Source organism: Eleutherodactylus coqui, chromosome 8 (genome assembly GCF_035609145.1).
Source record: "Eleutherodactylus coqui strain aEleCoq1 chromosome 8, aEleCoq1.hap1, whole genome shotgun sequence".
Classification (NCBI taxonomy): domain Eukaryota; kingdom Metazoa; phylum Chordata; class Amphibia; order Anura; family Eleutherodactylidae; genus Eleutherodactylus; species Eleutherodactylus coqui.
Window position 1 is genome coordinate 26,214,172 of NC_089844.1, and position 27,458 is coordinate 26,241,629.

The following is a 27,458-nucleotide window of genomic DNA, read 5'->3' on the forward strand; positions in this document are numbered from 1 at the left end:
AAATCATCGCAAATGTGAAGGAAACCATTGAAAAGCATGGGCTTCACATATGTAGCGCTGTCGCATCGTGAGAAAATCACGTGATTTTGTCGCCCATGTGAAAACAGCCTAACATTGACAATAAGAGCGAGGTTAGACACTGAAGATGATGATGTAGCATTTACAGGCCAGGAAAGTTTGTGGTATACAAACTTTCCTGGCCAGCCATGTGATTGGTTCAGGTCCTGATGACATAATCACTGACAGCCAATCAGATCCTGATGGCATCTGAACAGGATCTTCGTAACGGCACGTTTCAGGCGGTTTACCCATTCCGGGAAGGCTGTAGCTAACAAATTTACATCGCTGCTGCACATAGCCCAGGCAGCAGCGATGTCAAATTTACCATTCGTGGTCACAAAGAGATTAAGCTATTGTGCTAACTAAATACAACTGTAACAAGTCTCCAGCTGTATGAAGTATATGGATGTAAACACAAATGTTATACTCACAGGCAGCAAGCAGAGATCTTGAAAACGTTGAACAATTAAAACAAAGTATATTACAAAGTTGCAGAACTCCTTCCGTGGCTCCGCTTCTTGCTATCCTCTCGTCTTCGTCTGTCTAGGCAGGTCTACACCATCCTGCCCGCTATCAGCGCGTTATATGACCAGGAGCCAGAACGCAAAATGTACCAATTTATTATTATACAGTAGAAATACAAATCAGTGCGATTAGCATGGAAGAGAAAAAAACAGAAGTGGAATATCCCCCCCCCCCCCCCCCCCAAAGACACATAGAAAATCCCAGGCCGCCATGTAATAGGATGGACACAGAAGCATTCACGTTAGGGAGGGATCGGCGCCGTGACGGCAGCCATCATTCAGGGCCCACATGAGGGGCTTCGTTGCACTCTCTGTACGACGCCCGCCTGTCACATGACCACGGCGCCGCTCAATAGAACTCATCTCTATCAAAAATACGCTGAGAAGCTCGGCTACATCATATGCTGATCAGCGCTCTAGCGATTGGCACAATGTCCGCGGCGCAGGCGGACCCAATACTCTACATAATACTAGTACAATGGCACGTGTCGCCCCTCCCGCATTACACGGAGCCCATCAGTAGGATTACCGGTACTATTAGTGTTCTGTTACAGTTCTCGGGGTGAGGGGCAAAGTTGTGGCTCTGTATTACCCCGATTGCTTATCTCTATGTGGAGTTTCAACAGCAGCAATTACAGCCCTTGACTAGTTACGGTCCCAGACAATCCAAGATGGCCACACTGCGCCTGACTACTGGATGTGTATTGATCGGCTAAGACATTGCAGTCCAATAGGCCAGTGCTGCCCCCTGGAGTAGCATGCAGTGCCTTACCCTACCAATGAACAGTACGCATCAGGTAGTCAGCGGGGCAGAGCAGCCATCTTGGATTGTCCAGGATCAGAGGGCGATGGAGGGGCGCTCCACAAGCCCCTCATCTTACTGGTCTCTTACGGCTGGGAGCTGCTGCATCACAAGGCATCCCCCAAAATTTACTGGTGTTCATTTTTAAGAGTGAGCAAAGATTTTCCAATATCACCGCTTGCTGTCAGTGTGCTAAAACCCCAACCTGACCCAATATTTCTTCCAGAGGTGGGTTTTTTACAATTGCACCCTGGACTCCAGGCAACGTATCAGCAGAGGAAGGAGATTTGTGCTGCTGCGTTCCTCTCACAGACGACTGTCCAGACTGGATACAATTGTAACGAACCTCCAGCTGTGTGAATTATCAGGTCTGTGGAATTTTTAAGGGCCCTTTTAAAGCGGCCCCAAGGTCGTCCCAGCAATGATTGCACAGCAAATAGAGGTGGAGATCGTTCTGTCCGCCTCCCTTCACAGTAAACAGGCCGTCGTCCTGATGAATGGCTTCCCGTTGACACGGACCGGTCGGAACTCAGTTTTTATGCCTGCCTTACCTGAACGCTAAGCGAATGAGCGTTGCTCAGTCACTGCAGTGTTTCCACCGAGCGATCATCAGTCCGTGTAGCAGGGCCTCCGACTAGAGATAAAAGATTCCCTTATTCAGTGACAGCAAGCAGAAGCCTGGGGCGTTTCACCCATTTCTGAAGAATAAGGCGTTTTCTTGCATTTCCCAATCTCCTCGCCCCTCTGTGTGACTCTGGGAACCTCAGTGACCTCGGATATCAATCTCTGAGCTCTCAGGGGACTCGGGCTAGGTGCGATGTCTCCCCCTTGAAAACAATGGGAGACACTCGCGATCCTCCGCCGTGGCGGCGGCTCACTACAGCCCCGAAGTGATGCAAGGCGGTTTTGATATAAAGACGCCTTGCATCCACAGGAAAATCGTATGCCGGCGAGCGCAAGATCAGGCCGTATACTCATGGTCCGATATGGCGCTCGCCCGTGTGAAGTTAGCCTTAAGCAGTGATTGTCATACTGACCTCGCACAGAAGCGGCTTGCTCTTTCTACAGATTGCGGAGCACACTACAGAGAATCTGTCACACATCGCCCTCTGCACTGACTGCGGCACTACTGGTCCCAGCAGGACCCTGCATTGTCAAGGGATGTGGCTGTGCACCGCCCTGTGCTTGTGCTGATCTCACTAGACCCGATGGCAGCCACTCATCTCCGGATCTACACTTTCAGAGACATGTCAAAACTATTGATTAGTGGGGAGCTCCTGATAATCACTAGAATGAGGGGCTGCAGTGCCCACTCAAGCTATCTTCGCTCGTTTCCGCCAGCTTTCAGCAGCTTAAGACAGCCTCTAGTTCTACAGCGCTTTCTATACACCGAGGCGGGACCCCCCTTAAAGCTGAAGGAAGACGACTACTGAGAACGCGGGAGAATGAAGACTGAAATGGGGAATTCTGCAAATAGTTTTTTTCTCCCTCCTGATTTTCTACAGTTGGATGTGACTGGAGTATAAGACACAAGTAAGAATCAGCACAAGTATTAAAGGGGCTGCCAAGGAGTAGAAAAACACGAGTCCTTGTTTTTTCAAGAAACAGTGCCACACCTGGCTGCAGGTTGTGTGCGGTATTACAGCTAAGCTTCATTGAAATGAATGGGGCTGAGCTGCAATATCAGGCACAGTCCATGGACGGGTGTGGCACAGTTTGTGGCTGAAGCCATGTTTTACTAATCCGGGACAACCCCTTTTAACGAGGTTACCCACCATTAGATTTAACTTGCAAAGTGCTTTCCCCGGAAGCATCGCCCGGGGCAACATTTCCCCAGACGTCAAAGTTTGAAAAACTTTTATTCATTGCAAAACTTTTAGTGGCTTCTGAGAAGTGCGGGGAGAATTGCACCAAGAGGAAATCTGGCAACAAATGAAGACTACAAGTAAATGACGTGTTTATGAGGGAGGGGTGCAGAGGAGCCGCCCTCGTACACCTGGGGGATAACAGGCAGTGGATGAAAGGGGTCATCGTACACATCACCTCCCGTCATCCTCATTCACGTCACCTCACTGCTCCCTACATGAAATCTCAACCCATTCTCAGACACATGAAGGAACATGGCGCTCTGTGACGCCGCACCCGCATATACTGCGGTTCTCTGTGGAAGAGGCCCGTTTTTGTTTTAGTGAAATGTTCACCTTCTGTAAGAAAGAAAAAATAATTTGTTCTTTCGGCAAAAAAAAAGAAAGTAAAACCATGAAGTTATATATGGAGGAGATGAAGCGAGGCCGCCCATGGCACGGTGGGGTCCGGCGCTGCGCTCGCTGCTTAGTCTTTATAGCACTGAATTAATTAAATACTAAAATGTGGCATTAGAAAACAAAAAACAAAAACAAAAAAAATATCAGAATGGGGTTTGGAGCAGGAAGTGTCGCTCACTGCAGCCCTTCACAGGTGGCGTCCGCGGCGGCACGGTCACAGTAGACAGCATCGTTGTTTGAAGCTCTTCTTACTTTTGCCACTTTTCTTCCCGTTCTTGTCCTTGTTCTCAGACATCTTCTTAGCTCGGATTTCTCGCATGAGGTCAAAGAATACCTGAAATAGAGAAATAGACTTCAGTAAGGGGAAAGAGTTGCAAGTTGGGCCTGTAGGAAGCCCCCCTTAGAGTCTAAGCGCAATAAAGTCCAGGGATGCGGTGGCAGCGCTCACCTTGTCTACGTTGGCTCTGGTTTTGGCGCTGGTCTCCACATACTGCACACCCCACTCCTCGGCTTTGCTCCGGGCGATCTCCACAGCGACTTGTCTCCGGTCCTCCAGGTCAGACTTGTTCCCCACGACCAGAAGAGGGATCTTGTCTTCTTCGGCCTTCACACGCAGGATCTGCTCCCTGCAGGGACAGAAAGCAGCTGCCGTTACCCAGAAATTGGGATCTACGTATCTGAGAGGAGCCGACTGCAGACCAAGTCAGCCCGTAATACCCGCCCTTTACAGAGGAGGAGCGAGTCAAGTGTCTTGTCGGCAAAGATATCCAGAAGTCATACAGTTAATGTATATGAAAAAAACAAAACGACAGCGCAAAAAAATGTATCTACCGCAAGACAATACTATAAGGACAGACTAGAGGGACCGCAGGGGAGTTTCCTATAAGGAGTGAGACAGAAGCCAGCATGCGATTGGTTACTTATAGTCATCATGAACGCTCGCCTTCCCTACGTTTTATGAGCAAAGACCCCCCAAGACCAAATCTATGGCTGCGATCAGCAGGTCATGAAGAATTCTGCAATCTTCTAAAACTAATTTATAATTCAGTTCCGTGCCAATTTCAGGTTCTCTGCTTGCTGTCAATGAGCAGTGCAGGGTGAACAAGGGGCGGATTTAAAGTTTTTACTGCGGCTAGAAATGATTTTCAGGGAAGGGCTTATATTTAAAGCCCATCCCCGAAAATCACTGCAGGGGTTGCCGGCAGCAGTGGCGGCGGCCCCAGTGAAAGCAATGCTGCAATGGGGAAGCAGGTTCGTAACCTGAGTTTTTGCTCTTAGAGCAAAAAAAAAAAATTCAGGACAGAGCCTACTCACAAGTCAAGAAGCTCACAAGCTGAGGCAGTCCTAACCCAAGGTATCACTGTATAATGGAAAATAACAGAACTTGTGCATATATACAGACACCACTAGAGGGAGCTCCCTGCATACAGATCTACATACAGCCACCACTAGAGGGAGCTCCCTGCATACAGATCTATAAACAGTCACCACTAGAGGTACAGGAGCTCCCTGCATATAGATCTATCTACAGCCACCACTAGAGGGAGCTCCCTGCATACAGATCTACATACAGCCACCATTAGAGGTACAGGAGCTCCCTGCATACAGATCTATATACAGCCACCACTAGAGGTACAGTATCTCCCTGCATTCAGATCTATATACAGACACCACTAGAGGGAGCTCCCTGCATACAGATCTACATACAGCCACTACTAGAGGGAGCTCCCTGCATACAGATCTACATACAGCCACTACTAGAGGGAGCTCCCTGCATACAGATCTATAAACAGTCACCACTAGAGGTACAGGAGCTCTCTGCATACAGATCTACATACAGCCACCACTAGAGGTACAGCAGTTCCATGCATACAGATCTATATACAGCCGCCACTAGAGGGAGCTCCCTGCATACAGATCTACATACAGCCACCACTAGAGGTACAGCAGTTCCATGCATACAGATCTATATACAGCCGCCACTAGAGGGAGCTCCCTGCATACAGATCTACATACAGCCACCACTAGAGGTACAGCAGTTCCATGAATACAGATCTATATACAGCCGCCACTAGAGGGAGCTCCCTGCATACAGATCTACATACAGCCACCCCTAGAGGTACAGCAGTTCCATGCATACAGATCTATATACAGCCACCACTAGAGGGAGCTCTCTGCATACAGAATTATAAACAGTCACCACTAGAGGGAGCTCCCTGCATACAAATCTATAAACAGTCGTCACTAGAGGTACAGTAGCTCCATGCATACAGATCTATATACAGCCACCACTAGAGGGAGCTCCCTGCATACAGATCTATATACAGCCACCACTAGTAGTGGCTGCATAACTCTGTATCCAGGGAGCTCCCACTAGTGGTTGTTGCAGGCAGATTTTCTTTTTTACAGCACAATATTTCCTACTGTATGAACCTCTCTATGTAATCCGCAGAATTAGAAAAAAAAATATATTGAACTCATGTCTCAGGGTGGCTCACTGTCCCCAAACCTATAGCTAAAACCTCTGAGGTATATACAAAATACAGAGAATACAAGACACAAGATCCCCCCACACTGATGCCGCCCCCTGCAGGTTGTGCCTTTCACCTATTTCTGCCCTTTTGCCAGCAGTCAGATCGTGTCACATTTTATTAATTGATCTTTCAGGATGCTACAGGACTCTTAATATGGGGAAAAGCCCCGACGCTGCAGGCTGCGGCACGTCAGAGGATTACGGCTCCGGATCTCGCACGCCTGTCTGTTCTTGTCTTCAAAAAAATACCACAAACACGGATTCCTGAACTGTAGGAAAATCAGCGGAGCCGAGAGAAACACCGTCAAAATACCAGGTACAAGACTCCCCGAACGTCACATCCACCGTGTGCCGCCACACCTGCTCAGACAATACAGATCACCATAAAGCCATATACTGTAGAGCCACATTGCAGACACTGCAGAAGAGCTTAGGGCATTGCTTACTCAGCAGTGACCTAATACGATATTCTGGACCTGCTCCACCCCCATTCACCAAGTCTGTACAGGAACGACCTGTAAGACATCTGCGCATAACAGGTCGTCCTATGTAAGAAGGGGCCTTATCCTGCACTGTTCCAGAGCTGCACTCACTATTCTGCTGGCGGAGTCACTGTGTACATATATTACTTATCCTGTACTGATCCTGAGTTACATCCTGTATTATACTCCAGAGCTGCACTCACTATTCTGCTGCTGGAGTCACTGTGTACATACATTACTTATCCTGTACTGATCCTGAGTTACATCCAGTATTATACTCCAGAGCTGCACTCACTATTCTGCTGGTGGAGTCACTGAGTACATATACATGTTACTTATCCTCTACAGACTGCATATGTACAGTGACCATTTATGTAGATATATATGATTATATATGATAAGGCTGCTGTGTGTGTGCTGGGATTTGTAGTTCCATGGCAGGATCGGTGGGTATGTAGAGTCTCCACACTGACCTGAATTCGCTGGTAGCTGTGAAGGACTCCTGCTCTGTGATAGAGAACACCAGCAGGAATCCCTCTCCGCTGCGGAAGTAGTTGTCACGAATGGCTGCGTAATCCTCCTGACCGGCGGTGTCCAAAATGTCTATCTGCACCTCCTCCCCGTCCAGCACCACCTTCTTCCTGTAGCTGTCGGCCTTCGTGGGCTCATAATCCTCCACAAACTGAGGAAGACACAGAAAGGAGAGAAAGTGTTACATCAACTAGGAAAACTCAGACGACTTGTATCCCATCCCACAAGCAGCAGATCGCAGCGATTACTTCTACCAGCCAGCAACGGCTCTGTACTCCTACTGCTCCACCAGCAGAGGGCAGGCGTGATGGCCAGACAAGTACACAGAGACAAGTTGGTTCAACTCACAGGAGGAGAAAGGGATTAGCAGACTATTTAATGCAAACTTTAAAATCCAAGTATATCCAAAGACGTCCGAGGAGGAGAACCAGCGGGGCCCGTCTACCGGTCACAGCGCGAAGACCAGGCGGTCATCACTGAATAATGAATCTGACCAACGTTCAGACTGTCTGTTCGAAGTGTAGATCACCTATTAATTGGCTTTGGTTACTTAAAAAAAAAAAAAAAAAAAAGTTCCAAAATTTTATCACAGTTCGTGGCTAATGGGTGCCATTTAGGCCACACCTCTTTGGGACAAGTCATAAAAAACGGTCCGAATGGGTCTAAACATACGTGAAACGAGTATGTAAGACGGGACCCAGAAAACTCGTACCTTGAATAGTAAATAAGCCCCAGCCACTCCAGCGCCTTTCTGTTGTCTTACAGCAGGCGTGCGGCGAGATCGCTGCCGATTCCTCTCAGATTTAAAGGGAAAGTATCAGAAAGTGGATTATATAAAGTCACATTTTTGTGTTAAATAGTTAATAAATTTTGGTGATTTTTTGGTCACCATATAGATTTTAAAAAAATCCTAAAATCCTGCATTCTTCGCCCAGCCGGATACTTCCTGATCCTGAAGCTTTGTAGCGTCACTAACATGACAGGCCGGATGACACTGATTTAGATAACAGGATCCACCAATCACAAGAGGCACAAGCTGCGACCATCTACCCCCCTCCCTGCCGATCACAGATGTCTGGAAGAGTCTCCCAAACAAGTCAATGAGGCCCCTCTGAACGGCCCATGAAGCTGCTGTTAAACCCAGTTCAGACAAGATGCTTTGCTGCAAATGAAAAAGTGACAACAGGAGTGCCGGAGAGGCGACAGCAAGACCCCCCAAAAGGGACTGGAGGCGATTTTTTTCTAGTTCTCCTGGTGTCCTTGTCACTCCGGGTACAGGAGGCGCTGCCTGCAGCCCCATCCAGATTGTACCGGTAGTCCTGCTCCTCCGGGATGCCCCATCCATACATGCCGGAGCAAGAAGGTTTGAGTCTCCCGGCACAAGAGCCTGAAGCGGATGCCAGGATACCAGGACCTCACATACTTGAGCAGTGGTAGCAGAGCAAGTCAGTACTGGAATAAGTTCAGTAACCACAAAGTGGTTGTTTACGGTACCAGAACCACGATGAATCCTGAAGACCACAACAAGTCATTATCAAACTGCCAACGACCACTTGTCCGTCCGTGTGATGTGTGACTTACATGTCAGTTATTGGCCCTTAGCTCCGCCCCCTGATCACATGACAGTGAGGTCACCACAGGTTTTGTATCCTACATGTGCACTGAATGAGGGATTATGGGAGGACTACATCCCCCACAACACCCTGCGGCCTCAGTTGCTATGGATACAGCAGTACTCAGTCCGCAGTTTGTATGTTGGGAGACTGCTGCACACCTGTGTGGAGACTGCAACAAATGACACCTCACAAATGTCCACATACAGGGCTGGCGGTGCATGCTGACCAACATCGAAGCATGGTCCTTCACCACTATCTTCACATCTCCTGAATGTAACATGCCATCTCAAGTGCTAATACCGCCAACACCAGTGGAGCCTTCATCTAATCGCCAACCGTTGTCCAGTGTTGGAACAAACCATCACTGTCATACAAACATGTCACCACAGAGGGTTCAATGCCGCCGTGCAGCTCACATGACACGGCGACAAGCCACGATGTCACCTTAGCCACCAGCTGACGTTCGTAAATCTCGTGCAGCAGATATGCAAAAGCAACGTAGCAGAGCGGTGCGTGTGCGCGACATGCATGTAGCAGAGCGGTGCGTGACATGCATGTAGCAGAGCTTCCCAGTTGTGACACCAGGTGATGCAGAGAGAGAAGGGGCCAGCATAGCTAAAGGGTTGGACCAGAATACAATTATCGGCTATCCATACAACAGGTAAAAATGCTTGATGTGCGTTTGTGTGTCTATGGGTGGGGTGGGGGAGTTGAGGGTCTCACTGCCAGACCATCACTGATCCCGAAAACGGGGGTCCCGTGTCCCCCTCTCTTCCTCACTGCAGGATTGCTGCACCAAAGCGAGGAGGAGAATGAACGGTGTGATGGTCTCACAGGCGCAGGGTCTTTCCATTCATTTCAAGAGGACTGCTGGAGAGGGGCGCCCATTCAGTTTTTCGTGACGTCTCCAGCTCCGCCCACTGATGTCACGCGTTGCAGTGTGACCGAGCATGCACCATCATCAGGCCGGTAAGAAGAGTCACAGGGCACGAGCCCGCTTGCTCGCTGCGGCACGAGCGTGGTGACCCTGGAACGCATGACGTCTCCAGCAGGCAGACTGTGTAAACCCCAACGTGTCAGCGCTAGCACAGTATGGCGCTCCATCACTCACCTCATCATACATGAACTGTAGGGTGAGCGCAGACTTGCCCACTCCTCCACTACCGACCATGATCACTTTGTGTAGGACCAGGGAACTCTGGGTCTTGTTCTTGTTGGCTGCCATCTTGGATGGGTCTGGCAGCTGCAGTCATGCACCAACTGGCGGCTTGTTTGTTCCCAGCAACTGCAAGACATAAAGAAACATCTCTTACAATCAGGAGGCCAAGATGGCGACCGCTGCAGCAATCCGCCAGACGAGAGACGGCTACCGCAGCGCAACACAGCAGGAATGTTTTAGGTGGAGTCACCTTTAATTTAACTCTCTGGCCACTTAATAATGTGATCAGGATGTTCCATTATTCGCAGTCCAACATAACTACACGTGCGAGAGGTAGTCACAGCCCCGCCCACTTGCAACCCAAAACAGTAATATGAAAAAACGCCTGATTAAAAGAGAATTACACCCAAAAAAAATTTGAACAGTCAGGAACGGCACGGACAAAACGAATGTACACAGTGACTCCACCAGCAGACTAGTGAGTGCAGCTCTGGAGTATAATACAGAATGTAACTGAGGATCAGTACAGGATAAGTAATGTATGTACACAGTGACTCCACCAGCAGAATAATGAGTGCAGCTCTGGAGTATAATACAGAATGTAACTGAGGATCAGTACAGGATAAGTAATGTATGTACATAGTGACTCCACCAGCAGTAAACAGGTAAACAGGCAGCTGCTCATAGATGGACGACTGCCTGTTTACACGGCCGATAGTCACTTGGTTTCAGCTCACTAAAAAACAGCAATTTTTCGCTCAGCGCCCTGTCGGTGGCCGCGTGTCCACGGGACGAGAATCGCCTGAATTTACAGTTTCCAGAGATTTTGGCAATAAAGGTACTTTTAGTAAATAACCCAATAATGAGAAAGATTAGAAAACTGCTGCACAGACTAAAGAGGCGGGGCCCTTAATAAGGAGGAGGAGCTTCAGACCCCCCAATAAACGTATGGACGAGAGTCGTCCTCTGTCACGAGGCGGAAAAAAACTATTCAGCCGTCATATTGTTTTTCTGTTTTGTTTTTCTATATAAGTTGATGACCAATGTGGCTGCCGCATGACAGGCGACCGCGCGGCAATGTGGCGAACAGTCACCCACCCTTTCCCCCACGGAAGCTTTGTGGTGACACCATCTCCTTTTATTTGTTGTGAAACTACGAAATGGGGAGAAAGTAAAACCAAAACCAGCAGGGAGGGTTAAAAGGTTCGCTTACTCCCTGTTATCAGCCACTTCCTCCTGGGTTTGCCCCAACTGTAGAACAGGAGAATATAATCTATTGTTCCCTGTTATCATCCATTTCAGAGCAGAGAGAGGCCCCACACATCATGTGTGACTGGTATCAGCATGCCCTATTATAAGGCTCCAGTACTGATATACGCAGATCCCTTGAGGATTCCTGTCCCTTTAATATCCTGGCGGAGGGGCCGCGCTTCCTGTTATTGCTCCACTTTCATGGACACACAGAGTAAACTTCCCTTCCTTGTATCCGGCCAGATGAGTACGCAGAACTCGGCACGCAGACCGCCGCCACGTGAGAGCCCCCAACCAGTCCTGGAAGAGGGACTGAGCGCTGATATACAGACCGCGCTGGGGGGGGGGGGGGGGGGCTCACTCATATTGCTCCTCACCATAGAAAGGAGTAATCCCCCCCGAAACCCCCAACAAGACTTGAGTCACAAAACAAGAAGGGACATTACAGTGAGTATCAGACTAATAAGCCAAACAGCCGACCGGCATGTGGACTACAAGTAGTAAGAAAAAGCAGAACAAGCGGGCAGGAGTCACCGGCCGACACTTCCCCAAACACGGTGACCAGAGGAAAATCTACGTGTGGCGATAGCGTGGCGGCGTTGTGTCATTATAGGACTCTTACAGAAGACTTAACCCTTTGCTACAAGTAGTTTCTGCTGGTTCTGTAATCAGTCCGTAAGTGAGAAGAGAGCAGAGACTTCAGTGTGAGCGACATGCGGACGGGCGAGCGCGGTAGTCGGCTGAGAATCTCGTCCAGATCTCGCGCTTGGCAATGCACGTTTTTCAAACAGATTATTGAAAAATCCCTCGCATCAATTCGGGAAATTTGCGATCCTCCGGTGCGTTTCAGGCGCGTCAGAGGAGGGCAAGCATCTCTCATTGCTTTCAAGGGAAAGCATCGCACTGGCAAGCACATCACACGGCGGGCAAGTGCCATGCGAGGTCTTTTAAAGTCCCGTTGAAAAGATACAAACCGCAGCATGTTCTATCCTCGCAGCATCTCTGTCGGGGGAAGAAACACTTGTGAATACATCCGTTCATCTCGCAACGCACAAAACGCGCGCCAGATTCTTGCCGGTGTGAACAAGCCCGTACCGCGCCACCCAGACCAAAAGTCAGCCAAGGAGACGAGCCGGCAACGACCAGAAGATGCCGGGGCAAGATCAAATATGCAGATTGGGAATGAAGGGCTCACTGCAGGCTCTGCCATGACAGCTGCCCAGCTGGTAAGTATAGTACACTGCCAAAATCATGGGCATCGGGCAAGACCTAGCCATGCCCCAGAGAGCAGGTGGAGCAACACAAGTGTCCTATGAAGTAATGGCAAGCCAACAGATGCAGTTGCCCCAGCAAAGCCCCCACAAGCAGCACCCCTCCAGTCCAGCAGATGCCCCAGCAGCACCCCCATATACAGCCGCTCCAGCAGCAAACCCTCCTACCCAACAGATGCAGCCGCCCCCATCCAGCAGATGCCCCAGTAGCACCCCCATATCCAGCTGCTCCAGCAGCACACCCTCCTACCCAACAGATGCAGCGGCCCCATTCATTAACACTTTACGGCATCTCAATACTACTTGCTTTTGCCCCTAATGTCCCTTTAAATCCCCTTTGAAAGAAGACTTGCCCAGAGAAGTGCTGTGCCCGTCTTACCCTCCACAAGATGCTCTCAGCACGGCGTATTTCATTGATACTGGAGCCAGGCTGGGCAGAACTTGTAAGAACAGTTACCTCCTGGCACCGCGCCACAGCAAGAAACATTAACTTCACTGGATACAAGTAGCTGGAATGATAAACTAACAGGATCCGCTGACGTCACTGCGAAGAGAGCAGGAGGGAATGTGCACCCAGCGGGTACAGCGGGGCAGGAGGGAATGTGCACCCAGCGGGTACAGGGGGGCAGGAGGGAATGTGCACCCAGCGGGTACAGGGGGCAGGAGGGAATGTGCACCCAGCGGGTACAGGGGGGCAGGAGGGAATGTGCACCCAGCGACCAATACATGCTGCATGTAACGGGTATACAAGATCATACATGAAGCTGGAGCGCGGGCTCTAGGAATAGTGTGTCATTTCCCCCTCCAGATGTAGAACATCAATCAGCAGCAGCAAGTCCGACATCGGCGCCTGCTACACCTCCACATAATCCAACACGGCTGCAAGTACAAGAACACTTCCTGCACTAATCACATCAGCAACGAACACAGAGGCCATAATATCATTCAGACCTACGAGAACTGGTGCCAGGGAGGAGATGGCACCACACCACAGCCAATGAAGACCTATGGACACTGATGCCAGGGAGGAGATGGCACCACACCACAGCCAATGAAGACCTATGGACACTGATGCCAGGGAGGAGATGGCACCACACCACAGCCAATGAAGACCTATGGACACTGATGCCAGGGAGGAGATGGCACCACACCACAGCCAATGAAGACCTATGGACACTGATGCCAGGGAGGAGATGGCACCACACCACAGCCAATGAAGACCTATGGACACTGATGCCAGGGAGGAGATGGCACCACACCACAGCCAATGAATACCTATGGACACTGATGCCAGGGAGGAGATGGCACCACACCACAGCCAATGAATACCTATGGACACTGATGCCAGGGAGGAGATGGCACCACACCACAGCCAATGAAGACCTATGGACACTGATGCCAGGGAGGAGATGGCACCACACCACAGCCAATGAATACCTATGGACACTGATGCCAGGGAGGAGATGGCACCGCACCACACCACAGCCAATGAAGACCTATGGACACTGATGCCAGGGAGGAGATGGCACCACACCACAGCCAATGAAGACCTATGGACACTGATGCCAGGGAGGAGATGGCACCACACCACAGCCAATGAAGACCTATGGACACTGATGCCAGGGAGGAGATGGCACCACACCACAGCCAATGAATACCTATGGACACTGATGCCAGGGAGGAGATGGCACCACACCACAGCCAATGAATACCTATGGACACTGATGCCAGGGAGGAGATGGCACCACACCACAGCCAATGAATACCTATGGACACTGATGCCAGGGAGGAGATGGCACCACACCACAGCCAATGAAGACCTATGGACACTGGTGCCAGGGAGGAGATGGCATCACACCACAGCCAATGAAGACCTATGGACACTGGTGCCAGGGATGGCATCACACCGCAGCCAATGAAGACTTATGGACAGTGGTGCCAGGGAAAGGATGGCATCAGACCACAGCCAATGAAGACCTATGTACACTGATGCCAGGAAGGACATTCCATCAGACCACAGCCAATGAAGACCTATGGACACTGGTGCCAGGGAGGAGATGGCACCACACCACACCACAGCCAATGAAGACCTATGGACACTGGTGCCAGGGAGGAGATGGCATCACACCACAGCCAATGAAGACCTATGGACACTGGTGCCAGGGAGGAGATGGCATCACACCACAGCCAATGAAGACCTATGGACACTGGTGCCAGGGATGGCATCACACCGCAGCCAATGAAGACTTATGGACAGTGGTGCCAGGGAAAGGATGGCATCAGACCACAGCCAATGAAGACCTATGTACACTGATGCCAGGAAGGAGATGGCACCACACCACACCACAGCCAATGAAGACCTATGGACACTGGTGCCAGGGAGGAGATGGCATCACACCGCAGCCAATGAAGACCTATGGACAGTAGTGCCAGGGAAGGGATGGCATCACACCACAGCCAATGAAGACCTATGGACACTGATGCCAGGAAGGAGATTGCATTAGACCGCAGCCAATGAAGACCTATGGACACTGGTGCCAGGGAGGAGTTGGCATCACACCACAGCCAATGAAGATCTGCTGCCATTTATACTGCACTTCTTAGTCACGGACGTCTCTGACTAATGGACGACACCTTTCAATTACTTTGCAACAGTTTCTATAAATATCGCGGGAAGACCGATCATTATACTATTCCTGACTAATTACTTTGGAGGAAAACACAACATATTGCTCCCTGTTATCAGCCATTAGAAGCCGACTGCTGTAAGGTTTGGTTGAAAGACAGAAAATATAGACCCCCCAAATCACTGCTTTATATCCTATAACTCCAGTGCGGAGACCCTTCTATATGAGATTCATATCAGCCGTTTCTTTATAACGCTCCAATACTGATATAATCACCAGATATCGGCATCATACAATATATGTGACCGATATCAGCTGCTCCTCTTACAACGCTGCATATCAGTTATATAAAACACTAGTTTCGGGGTCACTTTCATTGTCGCGTCAGTCAGTATATAAAGCAAAACTATTTTAAAGGGGTTGTCCCGCGGCAGCAAGTGGGGTTATGCACTTCCGTATGGCCATATTAATGCACTTTGTAATATACATCGTGCATTAAATATGAGCCATACAGAAGTTATTCCACTTACCTTCCCTGCACTGGCGTCCCCGTCTCCATGGCTCCGTCTAATTTCAGCGTCTAATCACCCGATTAGACGCGCTTGCGCAGAAGGGTCTTCTGCCTTGTGTTCGGTCTGGCTCCGCCCCCTTCTACGCGTCATCGCGTAGCTCCGCCCCATTACGTGTGCCGATTCCAGCCTATCAGGAGGCCGAAATTAGACGGAGCCATGGAGACAGGGACGCCAGCAACAGAGTGGGTAAGTGAATAACTTCTGTATGGCTCATATTTAATGCACGATGTATATTACAAAGTGCATTAATATGGCCATACAGAAGTGCTTAACCCCACTTGCTTTCGCGAGACAACCCCTGTAAGTATATCTCATATACTTTGCATTTCCTCTTCCTGTCAATGAGTGGAAACATTCTTACTTCCACAACGAGAACATGTGGTGTTTTTGAATGGCTGTGGCTCAGTGGTTAGCACTCTGGTCTTGATGAGGGTCCTCGGTTCAAGTCTCAACCAAGGGTGACACAAACTTTGAAAAACTCCATTAAAGCCAGAATTGAACCTACAACGCCAGCACCTCAAGGCAGCAGCGCCAACCACCGAGCCACCGTGCTTGAGGAGAAGAATAAACACAAGAACATACAACCTCCTAGATCCCGATGTTACAAGGTGCGGTGGCTCAGTCATTACTGCGGCAACCTTGCAGTGCTGGAATTGTAGGTTCAAATCTGAGCAGGGATGATGTCTCTAGAGGGTTTTTCAAAGTTGATGTTGCCCTTGCCGAGACTTAAACCTCAGAGCCGAACACAGCAAGGTAACAGTGCTAACCACCGAGCCACATTCATCAAAGAGCCACCACCGTGCAGAAGACGGACCCAAAAAAGGGAAAAATTAGTTGTTTTCCAGTTCCATCCGCCTCCCATTGACTGCAATTAAAAAAAAAAAAAAATTATCCATCTGTTTTCCGTTTCTGAAACTAGAAACAATATTGCAACAGTCGGCACTTCTGATATAATGTAACAACGTAAAAACCAGGGAGGAGACGGACTGAAACTGGAGATCTTCCACTTCAATGCATTTCTTTGGGCTGGAAAGGTTTTCTCTCGCGACGGATCGGCACGCTGGGGGTCGCCGACACAACCGGGCGTCACGCAGTCTCCCTCCTTTCCTGGCCTCCTGCACACGGGCAGAGTGGGATTCTGCAGCAAATCCAGCCCATAGCATGCTATGGAAAAATGTGATTTCCTGCCCACGAGCGAAGTAGATTGCGATTTTCCATTCGCGGGAAAGAAATCGCAGCATTCTGCGATTTGCCGCAGGATATGCATGGCGGGCTTTCATTGAAGTCATTGAAAGCCGCCCATGCCGCGGGCATTCTGCAATCATCATTGTGGAATGGCCGCAGGAGCCGCGTCATCGCTAAGGCAATGGCGCAGTGTCTTCTCAACTGTCCATGCGCCGGCCAGCACATTCGCAGCACAGGAGAAGACGCCGGACAGGTAAGCAGTCCGGGCACCAGATCGACCCGCTGGTCGTAAACTGCACTGACACATTGTAACAAATCCCCAGAACAGATGTTGCTGCTGCGTTAGAGGGGTTGTGCCAAGTTATACAGCTATGCCCTATCCTGTGGACAACGTTATGATCAGTGAGGGTCCAACCATTGGGACCCCAAGCGACCCCGAGAAAAGGGGGTCTGGTCAGTCCCTGAGTGCAGACTATTTAATATACTTCCCATTTTAAATCATCACCATCTTCTAAACCTCTGCTTGCTGTCAGTGAATGGGAATATGAATCTTCCAACCTATTCACAGCTGAGGTTTAGTTGCAACCTTCCCACTACAGACAATTCTCTAAGCGAAACACACCAGCCGCACAAATCTCTACCCTACGCTGAGGGTTTGCTACAGTGTATCAGTGCAGGTCGGACTTTATAACACACTAGACTCTATTAAGAGCTCCCAAATACAAACGCTACAGATGTGAGGTCAGATCCCCCTCCCCTGTGAGCGTTACCGCTGGAGGGTCGGAGAGGCGCCCCGTGTCGTGGCGTCCTTCCCAGAGCCGTAGTAGGGGGCTTGTCCTCGGAGTTTCACAGGACCCTGCTGTGGCTTCTGCGACAGAACCTGCGTCACCGAGGAGAGGTCTGATCTATGGCAGGAGGGGTGGGCTTTATTACGAGACCCCAGGTCAAGGCAGATGTGATTCATGTATCATCACTGCAGTGCGATGATGTGTCATGTGACCGCGGCGATCATATAAATATCCCCTAGGAGGACCACCATGTAAGGATGTAGTCACGCTGGGTGGTTAAAGGGGTTCTCCGGATGCGGAACCACCTTCATTCATTTTGTGCCATTTGCCAATATAGATAAATTAACAAGCCGCCATCTGACTACTTGAGCACTTCTGGCGGCCGGTCATGTGACTGCGCTGCCCGAGATCTGCGCCGCTCCATTTAGAGTACACGCCTTCTGGATGTGCTTTGGAACGGCACATCATCAATGAGACGAGTCGGACGTTCTAGACGGACTTTCTCGCTGACAGGTCTGTGTACAGAAGGTCCGTCCTTCTGCGCCAGGACTGCAGCGAAGTGTGGAGTGGATAACGTCCTGACGGCGAATCTAGTATTCGCCGACAGCATAGCGCTATTGTCTATGGGAACGGTAGTATAGGGCGCCAAGAGGCGACGTCAACGGAAGTGAAGCTCGAAAATAAACCCAGTGCGCCGGGTGCTTCAGTGCCGAGCAAGAAAGTAGATTAGCGTGTCCAGCGCAGCCGCCACAATCACCATCGGAAGCCGCTGCCGCGAAAGCGCTCAGCCAATGACAAGCTTCATCTGTCATATGTCTAACGGTCGTATCACAGCTGAAGCCAATGATTGGCCGGTGGTCATGTATTCAGTAAACAGCACGGGGCTGCGGCGCCAGCTTCCAGGACTTCGTGGCGGGAACGTGAGGGCCATTTAACAGGCTAGTAGTTTTTTTGTTTTTTTACTACGCCATTTCCTGCCTGTAAGATTTTTCTTTTCCAGTCCTAGAAGACCCCTTTAATTTTCAGGGTCTGAATAAGTTTAGCGTTGTGGGGTCTGGTTGTCCTAACAAATCTGGACGTGAAGAGTTCTATAGCGTTTAGGAAACATTAACAATACGACATCTTTACTGTCGAACGGATCCAAAATGATCGCTAACATAAAGAGGATTTTGCAAATGGCGACAAGATTTTTCAGGTTATCAACACTGGCAATGAGCATCGTGGCCGGTCAGGGGTAGGCAAAGAAATCCTCCCCATCTAAGCAGACACAGATCTGCTAATGACCCCCCGCGGGTACACAGCCCACATATGCTAAGGAAAGTCCAGGGGTAAAGGACGCCCGGCTGCAGCAGTGATTGGGGGGGGTGTTTGGAGAGCAAGCGCTGGCACAGCTCTAGATAATGGGAAGGGTTGGCAATCACTGGCCTTACAGGTCTGGATCAGCCGAGCGCATTACATCACACGTCCCAGCTCGGCCCTCAGTATACCGACCCAAACCCAAAGCATCAGAACTCCCTGATGATGCTCAGAATTTGGGTTATTACGGCCCCGGTCGGCCAGGACACTCGTCTATCATGAATGCATAGATTCGCCAATAATGCGCTCATGTTAAAATAGCCGTAAAGTCATTTTGACTTCTCCAACCCACTCACACAGGGGCTAATAAGAAAACAAAAACCGCCCAACAAGCGGTTGCCGTGGCTCGCCGGCCCGCACATGCAGCCATTTACTTGCTCAGTCAATACTGTATGCTCCTTGTTTAATAAGAGGCCGCTGTAAGGAAAAATCAGCAGACAATGCCGGCCGCTAAGATGAACGCTGGCCCTTTAAGAGACACAACAGCCATTTCCAGAATTAGCGTAATCAATGCTCATTTTAATACGAAGCCCCTAAATATAGTTTTCCAAAGCAGAAGGAAGACAGACAGCAATGTACAATCCAGCAGGATACTATATATACAGAGCTTATCTCCCCGCAGTGAGGGAGGAGGCAGGGAGTGCCTCCATGTTATTACACGCTATCTATGTGTGGGCGGACCGCGGCTCCGGGCTTATTACCCAGGTTGCAGTATTTACAAGACATAAGGAGGATCGTCCAGTCCTGGAAATAAGAGTTTCATCATCGCTATATGACAAGTTCAATAAACTTTCTAATCGAGTTTGCATTTCAATTCACTATTTTCAAGATCTCTGCCGGCTGTCAGTGAATGAGGCACATCGCTCGTCGCACAAAGCTCTATCCGTGCTGAGGGTTTGCATCAGTCTATCTGTGAAGGTTCGAGTCTTCTGCCTGGATACAGCCAGCGTCCGGATGTTTATCGGAGGGGGTCGGTAACCTGCGGCTCCTCTGAGCTCGCCAAACTACAACTCTTAACACGGCTCTCGACAGAGTTTTCCTGTCTGGCGCGCTCCAGATGGCGGCCAGAATAAGCTGCCATCGCGCCCGACATAGTAAAGAATCACTGTTCGGTTTTAATATTCAACATGCAGATTTTTGAGTTACTGACTGGGGGGGAAAAAAAAAAAAAAAAGTTTTTTCCGCACTGCTAAAACTCCCAGCATGCCCTGGGCCTACAACTGTCAGGGGATGCTTAGAGTTGTAGCTCTTTCAACCTGTTGATATTTCAACGGAACTTCAGCTCTCAGTGTGCCCTGATAGGTGCAGACCTCCAAGGCATGCTGGGAGTTGTAGTTTTATTTTGGGGGAGACAACAATTTATAGGCTATATACAAAAAAAATTTTTTTAGTCTTGTCGACCACAAACTTTACTGGCTGCTAAGGTTTCCGGCTCAGAACCCGATGGCTCGGTGGTCAGCCACCCTCCGGCTGCGGCATCACACCATGGAGCAGCGCAGTCACTTACGTAGCCGCTCAGCCGTGTAACTGCCCTTCATACGTCCTCAAGTACCAGGAGCACAAGATGAAGAGAGGAAACAGGAGGGAGAACAAAGTGGAACCATCGAGAAGGGTCACCTCAGAGACGCACCGGACCCCCAAATCCTGGGACCCCAGTCCAGCACCGGAGCAACAGTCGCACCGGAGGACACGGATTACTGTCAACAGGAACGGATTTGCCTTCTCCTGTTTACACAGCAACACTGCAAGAAATACTCGGAGCGCCGTTACTACCCTGACAGATGCTCACAAGTTTGGATCGATGTTGCAAAAATTCCTTCTTGATCCGATAACTAAGCTGAAATGCTGCTACAGACATTGAAAGGACAAAAGTATGTGCACCCCATTAACGGGGGTGGGGCGAGGGGGGGGGGGTGATCGGGCGCTGCAGATTTGGCAATGGATGTGGTGACAAAGGGACCGAGTACTCAGCATCCAGCCCTGCAGAACAGATTGCAAGGCAGAAAAGCTACACATAACATGGAGATCACCATACTCAATGCCAAGCAGCTGCTAGAGGAGTGTAAAGCCAACAACCCAGTGCAGAGGAAACGTTCTCTAGAGAGACGACTCAAGCTTCAACATTTGGTGGTCTGATGGAAGGATCTGGGTTTGGTAGATGCCAGAAGAACACTTTCTATTTCTGGTGCTTCGCGATGGAGAAGGTGGCAGAAGGGGGCGCTCTTCATGGTCTAGATCACGATTTTAGCCGATCGCCATTCCTTGATCACAATGAGGTCCATAGATTCTGCCCACAGAGCCTTGCGCTCACACCCAGCATCCAACCGAGCCGACCTAAAGCTCTGGCAGCTGCATGGTCGTGAATACGCTCTACAGTGGCTTGCTGGGAGTTGTAGTTCTTACAGTAGGGCCATAGGTTGTAGACCACTGCTCTAGAGACCCGATCACACTGTGATTGTACGGATTATGAGAGATCCCTGCCCCGGTGTCCAGCTAGAAGACCCCCGAGACCCCCTCACTGCTGCAGAAGCACTGGGGCTGATTTACTATTCCGCAGTTTTCGGGCACAATTACACTAACCCCGCCTTTAGTGCTTTCACCACATTCATCACGGTTTTAGACACTTTCACACAGTCTTCTGATTTGTGCAAAAAAAGGGGCGTGGCCTAAAGTCTGACATATTGTGCAATTTTTAGCGTAAACTAAGCCAACTAACAGGTCTAAACCAACAGCAGACAATCTTAAGACTGGACAGTTCTCCTTCAGTGACGGGTCCGGCACGTTGGCAGACGGTTTGGTCTAAGTCTGCACTATAACTGTTAGACGGTACCAGTAAATTACCGCTTGTGTATATTGGAACAGGAGAACCCGCCGTACACCCGCCCCTCCCCCAACAAAATGCTCATATATTTCTATATAGTCTTGCTCTAAGAGAAGCTGCGCCGCCTCCGTCATACATAAACAGAAGAGTCGCCGCAGCGTCTGAAAAACAGGCAGTGCAGAGGCAGAGAGAAGGGGGGAGGGTACAGGGCAGTACAGAGGCAGAGAGTAAGGAGGGGGGGGGGGACAGGGCAGTACAGAGGCAGAGAGAAGATGGGGACACAGGGCAGTACAGAGGCAGAGAAAGGGGGGGGTGACAGGGCAGTACAGAGGCAGAGAAAGGGGGGGGTGACAGGGCAGTACAGAGGCAGAGAAAGGGGGGGGGGGTGACAGGGCAGTACAGAGGCAGAGAGAAAAAGGGGGGAGGTGACAGGGCAGTACAGAGGCAGAGAAAGGGGGGGGGGTGACAGGGCAGTACAGAGGCAGAGAAAGGGGGGAGGGTGACAGGGCAGTACAGAGGCAGAGAGAAAAAGGGGGGAGGTGACAGGGCAGGACAGAGGCAGAGAGAAAAAGGGGGGGGTGACAGGGCAGTACAGAGGCAGAGAGAAAAAGGGGGGGGGTGACAGGGCAGTACAGAGGCAGAGAGAAAAAGGGGGGGGGGTGACAGGGCAGAACAGAGGCAGAGAGAAAAAGGGGGGGGGGGGGTGACAGGGCAGAACAGAGGCAGAGAAAGGGGGGGTGACAGGGCAGTACAGAGGCAGAGAGAAAGGGGGGACAGGGCAGTACAGAGGCAGAGAGAAAGGGGGGACAGGGCAGTACAGAGGCAGAGAGAAAGGGGGGAGGTGACAGGGCAGTACAGAGGCAGAGAGAAAAAGGGGGGGGTGACAGGGCAGTACAGAGGCAGAGAGAAAAAGGGGGGGGGGGTGACAGGGCAGTACAGAGGCAGAGAGAAAAAGGGGGGGGGGTGACAGGGCAGTACAGAGGCAGAGAAAGGGGGGGTGACAGGGCAGGACAGAGGCAGAGAAAGGGGGGGGGGGTGACAGGGCAGGACAGAGGCAGAGAAAGGGGGGGGGGGTGACAGGGCAGGACAGAGGCAGAGAAAGGGGGGGGGGGTGACAGGGCAGGACAGAGGCAGAGAAAGGGGGGGGGGTGACAGGGCAGTACAGAGGCAGAGAAAGGGGGGGGGGACAGGGCAGTACAGAGGCAGAGAAAGAGGGGGGGGACAGGGCAGTACAGAGGCAGAGAAAGAGGGGGGGGGGTGACAGGGCAGTACAGAGGCAGAGAAAGGGGGGGTGACAGGGCAGTACAGAGGCAGAGAAAGGGGGGGGTGACAGGGCAGTACAGAGGCAGAGAAAGGGGGGGTGACAGGGCAGTACAGAGGCAGAGAAAGGGGGGGGTGACAGGGCAGTACAGAGGCAGAGAAAGGGGGGGTGACAGGGCAGTACAGAGGCAGAGAAAGGGGGGGGACAGGGCAGTACAGAGGCAGAGAGAAAAAGGGGGGAGGTGACAGGGCAGTACAGAGGCAGAGAGAAAAAGGGGGGGTGACAGGGCAGTACAGAGGCAGAGAGAAAAAGGGGGGGGGGGGGTGACAGGGCAGTACAGAGGCAGAGAGAAAAAGGGGGGGGTGACAGGGCAGTACAGAGGCAGAGAGAAAAAGGGGGGGGGGGGTGACAGGGCAGTACAGAGGCAGAGAGAAAAAGGGGGGGGGGGTGACAGGGCAGTACAGAGGCAGAGAGAAAAAGGGGGGGGGGGGTGACAGGGCAGTACAGAGGCAGAGAGAAAAAGGGGGGGGGGGGTGACAGGGCAGTACAGAGGCAGAGAGAAAAAGGGGGGGTGACAGGGCAGTACAGAGGCAGAGAGAAAAAGGGGGGGGTGACAGGGCAGTACAGAGGCAGAGAGAAAAAGGGGGGGTGACAGGGCAGTACAGAGGCAGAGAGAAAAAGGGGGGGGGGTGACAGAGCAGTACAGAGGCAGAGAGAAAAAGTGGGGGTGACAGGGCAGTACAGAGGCAGAGAAAGGGGGGGGGGTGACAGGGCAGGACAGAGGCAGAGAAAAGGGGGGGGTGACAGGGCAGGACAGAGGCAGAGAAAGGGGGGGGTGACAGGGCAGGACAGAGGCAGAGAAAGGGGGGGGTGACAGGGCAGGACAGAGGCAGAGAAAGGGGGGGTGACAGGGCAGGACAGAGGCAGAGAAAGGGGGGGGTGACAGGGCAGGACAGAGGCAGAGAAAGGGGGGGGGGTGACAGGGCAGGACAGAGGCAGAGAAAGGGGGGGGGTGACAGGGCAGGACAGAGGCAGAGAAAGGGGGGGGGTGACAGGGCAGGACAGAGGCAGAGAGAAAGGGGGGGTGACAGGGCAGAACAGAGGCAGAGAAAGGGGGGGTGACAGGGCAGAACAGAGGCAGAGAAAGGGGGGGTGACAGGGCAGTACAGAGGCAGAGAAAGGGGGGGTGACAGGGCAGTACAGAGGCAGAGAGAAAGGGGGGACAGGGCAGTACAGAGGCAGAGAGAAAGGGGAGGGGGGACAGGGCAGTACAGAGGCAGAGAGAAAGGGGAGGGGGGACAGGGCAGTACAGAGGCAGAGAGAAAGGGGGGACAGGGCAGTACAGAGGCAGAGAGAAAGGGGGGACAGGGCAGTACAGAGGCAGAGAGAAAGGGGGGACAGGGCAGTACAGAGGCAGAGAGAAAGGGGAGGGGGGACAGGGCAGTACAGAGGCAGAGAGAAAGGGGAGGGGGGACAGGGCAGTACAGAGGCAGAGAGAAAGGGGAGGGGGGACAGGGCAGTACAGAGGCAGAGAGAAAGGGGAGGGGGGACAGGGCAGTACAGAGGCAGAGAGAAAGGGGGGACAGGGCAGTACAGAGGCAGAGAGAAAGGGGAGGGGGGACAGGGCAGTACAGAGGCAGAGAGAAAGGGGAGGGGGGACAGGGCAGTACAGAGGCAGAGAGAAAGGGGGGACAGGGCAGTACAGAGGCAGAGAGAAAGGGGGGACAGGGCAGTACAGAGGCAGAGAGAAAGGGGAGACAGGGCAGTACAGAGGCAGAGAGAAAGGGGAGGGGGGACAGGGCAGCACAGAGGCAGAGAAGGAAGAACAGACATGCAGTATGGAGGGCCAATATAGAAGGGACAGATATACGGGAGGACAGTATGGGGGATATACCGGTATATATGTCCCGCCTCACCTCCGCTGTCTTCTTTCCGCCGCTCCCCGGCTCCTGGCTCTCTCTCCGGGCGCGGCCCCTCTTCCTGCAGCCGCTACAGCTTCCCGGCTGGGACAAATCTTTACAAGTCGAAGCTACGGAACGGCTGATGGGACAAACCTCGGCGGCAGCTAGAGCGCGCTGCACATGCGCAGTGGCGGCGGTCGGTGAGGTCCTCCAGGAGGTAGAGTCTTATAGCGCATTCACCCTGAGACATGAGGGGAGCTGCGACCCCCACCCTGCTGTGCGACCCCCTCCCTGCTGTGCAGCCCCCCACCCTGCTGTGCGACCCCCTCCCTGCTGTGCAGCCCCTCAGGACGCAGACAGCCCACAAGAACTGATTATTTTCCATCATTTCATGAGAATTTGGGTTTTCTCGTGTGATGCAATGTATTTTTAATGGTGATATTTTGGGGTACATTTATTGTTTAACCCTTTATTTGGAAGCGATACAATAATACTTTCTACCGTTGTTTTTTGGGTTCAGTTTTTGTGGCGTTCGCCGCGCTAAACAACGTCTTGCCGTAGTTTTATAGCTCAGATCGTTACGGTAACGACGGGAATGTTTATACAATGATTTGAACATTTTATTTTCCTATTTCCTTCATTTGTTTTTCAGTCGCAGCGAGGGGCCGGACCGCGGGATCGCAGATATGATGTCCGATACTTTGGCGTATTATGTACAGCGATCCTATTAGGCTCCAGCATACAGAGGAGGGACGTCACGCCTGGAGGGTCTTATTAGACCCCCGACTACCATGGATACCCACGGGTACCGCTTGTGGGGTCACCGATGAGTTGAGGGAAGAAGCCCCCTACATCTCTCTAACCACCCAGATGCTGCAGATATTATTGACCGTGGCATCTAAGGGGTTAAGCGGCTCAGATACGGCTCGCACCGGCTGTGTAAGGTGCAGGCCCAGATTTTGGGCTGTACGTTTACAGCGCTTGAGGCTACTTATATCGTGCAGCACCGTATCTGTATGGCACGTTAAAGGGGTGTTCCTGAATAGGTGGTTAAACTAGTGGACGACCCCGCTAGAATAGGGGACCCTGATCCCCCTAACCCCAAAGGAGGAGGTTCAACAGATAACATGCACTGCTGATCCATTCAAGAAAGACGGAGCTGATAACAGCGAACCGAAAAAAACTGCGGACGAATTTAACCCATTAGTGACCACCCATTGGTGCAAATCCAACCCGGCATGGGTGCCCCGTACTAGTAAGAGGCGAGGCTCAGTCATCTGATGGCAGCCGGGATCTTGCTCTAGCGGCCAGAGGCGGAGAAACCATCCGTTCTTGACCGTTTAACCCCTTCCATGCCACGATCAATATCAATCACAGCATGTAAGCTCCTGTCACTCATCGGCACTCCGCAATGCCCTCATGAAGTGCCGATAGTTCTCATGGCAGGCCTCTGTGTTTGTCATGTCACTAAGCCTATTAGACCCTTCCTCCAGCGAAGTCTAATAGGCTACTGCCACATGTGTAGTAGAATGAATTACTACAGTAGTAATGCAGTGTACTATGCTAGAGATCAAATGATCACATCTTCGAGTCCCATTTTGGAACTGAACAATAATATTAAAAAAAAAGTTCAATAAAGTTTAGCAAAAAAAAATCCTGTTTACAATTAAAAAAAAATCCACACAAAAATACTTTAAAAAAATAAATAAATAAGAGCGCACATAGTAGGCATCGCCGCGCTGTGAAATACATGGGTATTTATCCCACATGGTGAACACCATAAAACATCATTTTAAATACCCCTCAGAACTGCTGTTTTTTATCTGTCCACCTTGCATAAAATGCAGTAAAAAGCGATCTAAAAGTCTCATGTCCCAAAATTGTACAAATGAAAAGTGCAAATCTCACTCGACGGTAACGAGAGGGCATCCGCTACGTCTAGAAGAAAGCAGGTTTCATCACCAACACAGAAGGGGATTCTTTACTGTAAGAGCAGTTAGACTGTGGAACTCTCTGCCTGAGGACGTGGGGATGGCAAAATCCATAGAGGAGTTTAAAAGGGGACTTGATGTCTTTCTGGAGAGGAAGGATATTATAGGATATAAATCTTAGGTTAATTGTTAATCCGGGTATACTGTCAGCATAAAGATCTTTCTCCTCTGCCACAGCAGTAACAGCTGTGGCAGAGAAGAATGATGTTAGCCCATTGAATTCAATGGAGCCGGCAATACAGCAGGTTCCATTGAAAGCAATGGGATGCCGGCGATCGCGGGATGAATTGTCGGGAAGGGCTTAAATATAGAAGCCCTTCCCTGCAATTCATCCAGAAATGTGTAAAAATAAAAATATATACCGTATATACCGGCGTATAAGGCGACGGGGCGTATAAGACAACCCCCCAACTGTCACCTTATACGCCGGGAATATAGCGGAGCAAAAAATAAAAATCATTAC

The 27,458-nt window shown here is 50.9% G+C and overlaps 1 protein-coding gene across 3 annotated transcripts; it reads right to left on the reverse strand.

Annotated features, from left to right (window-relative positions):
• Positions 1 to 664: 664 nt before the first annotated feature.
• On the reverse strand, positions 665 to 25,164 carry RALB (RAS like proto-oncogene B). Of its 3 annotated transcripts, none has more exons than XM_066575348.1 (5): positions 25,020 to 25,164; positions 9,924 to 10,097; positions 7,139 to 7,347; positions 4,099 to 4,276; positions 665 to 3,984 (listed from the first exon to the last, which is right to left on the reverse strand). In XM_066575348.1, the coding sequence occupies exons 2-5, from the start codon at positions 10,035 to 10,037 to the stop codon at positions 3,865 to 3,867; spliced, it is 621 nt and encodes a 206-aa protein (XP_066431445.1). In that variant the 5' UTR covers positions 10,038 to 10,097; positions 25,020 to 25,164; the 3' UTR covers positions 665 to 3,864. The 3 variants fall into 3 exon arrangements, with proteins under 3 accessions (XP_066431445.1, XP_066431446.1, XP_066431447.1); XM_066575349.1 differs by having other exon boundaries at positions 24,998 to 25,141; XM_066575350.1 differs by lacking the exon at positions 25,020 to 25,164 and adding an exon at positions 12,873 to 12,947.
• Positions 25,165 to 27,458: the final 2,294 nt, after the last annotated feature.

Excerpts from the sequence above, each read along its gene's own strand:
- RALB (XM_066575348.1), bottom strand. The coding sequence starts at position 10,037 with ATGGCAGCCAACAAGAACAAGACCCAGAGTTCCCTGGTCCTACACAAA. Across the intron at positions 4,277-7,138 it reads ACAGCTACCAGCGAATTCAG|GGAGCAGATCCTGCGTGTGA; the intron begins GTCAGTGTGGAG and ends CTGTCCCTGCAG. Across the intron at positions 3,985-4,098 it reads CCAGAGCCAACGTAGACAAG|GTATTCTTTGACCTCATGCG; the intron begins GTGAGCGCTGCC and ends TCTCTATTTCAG.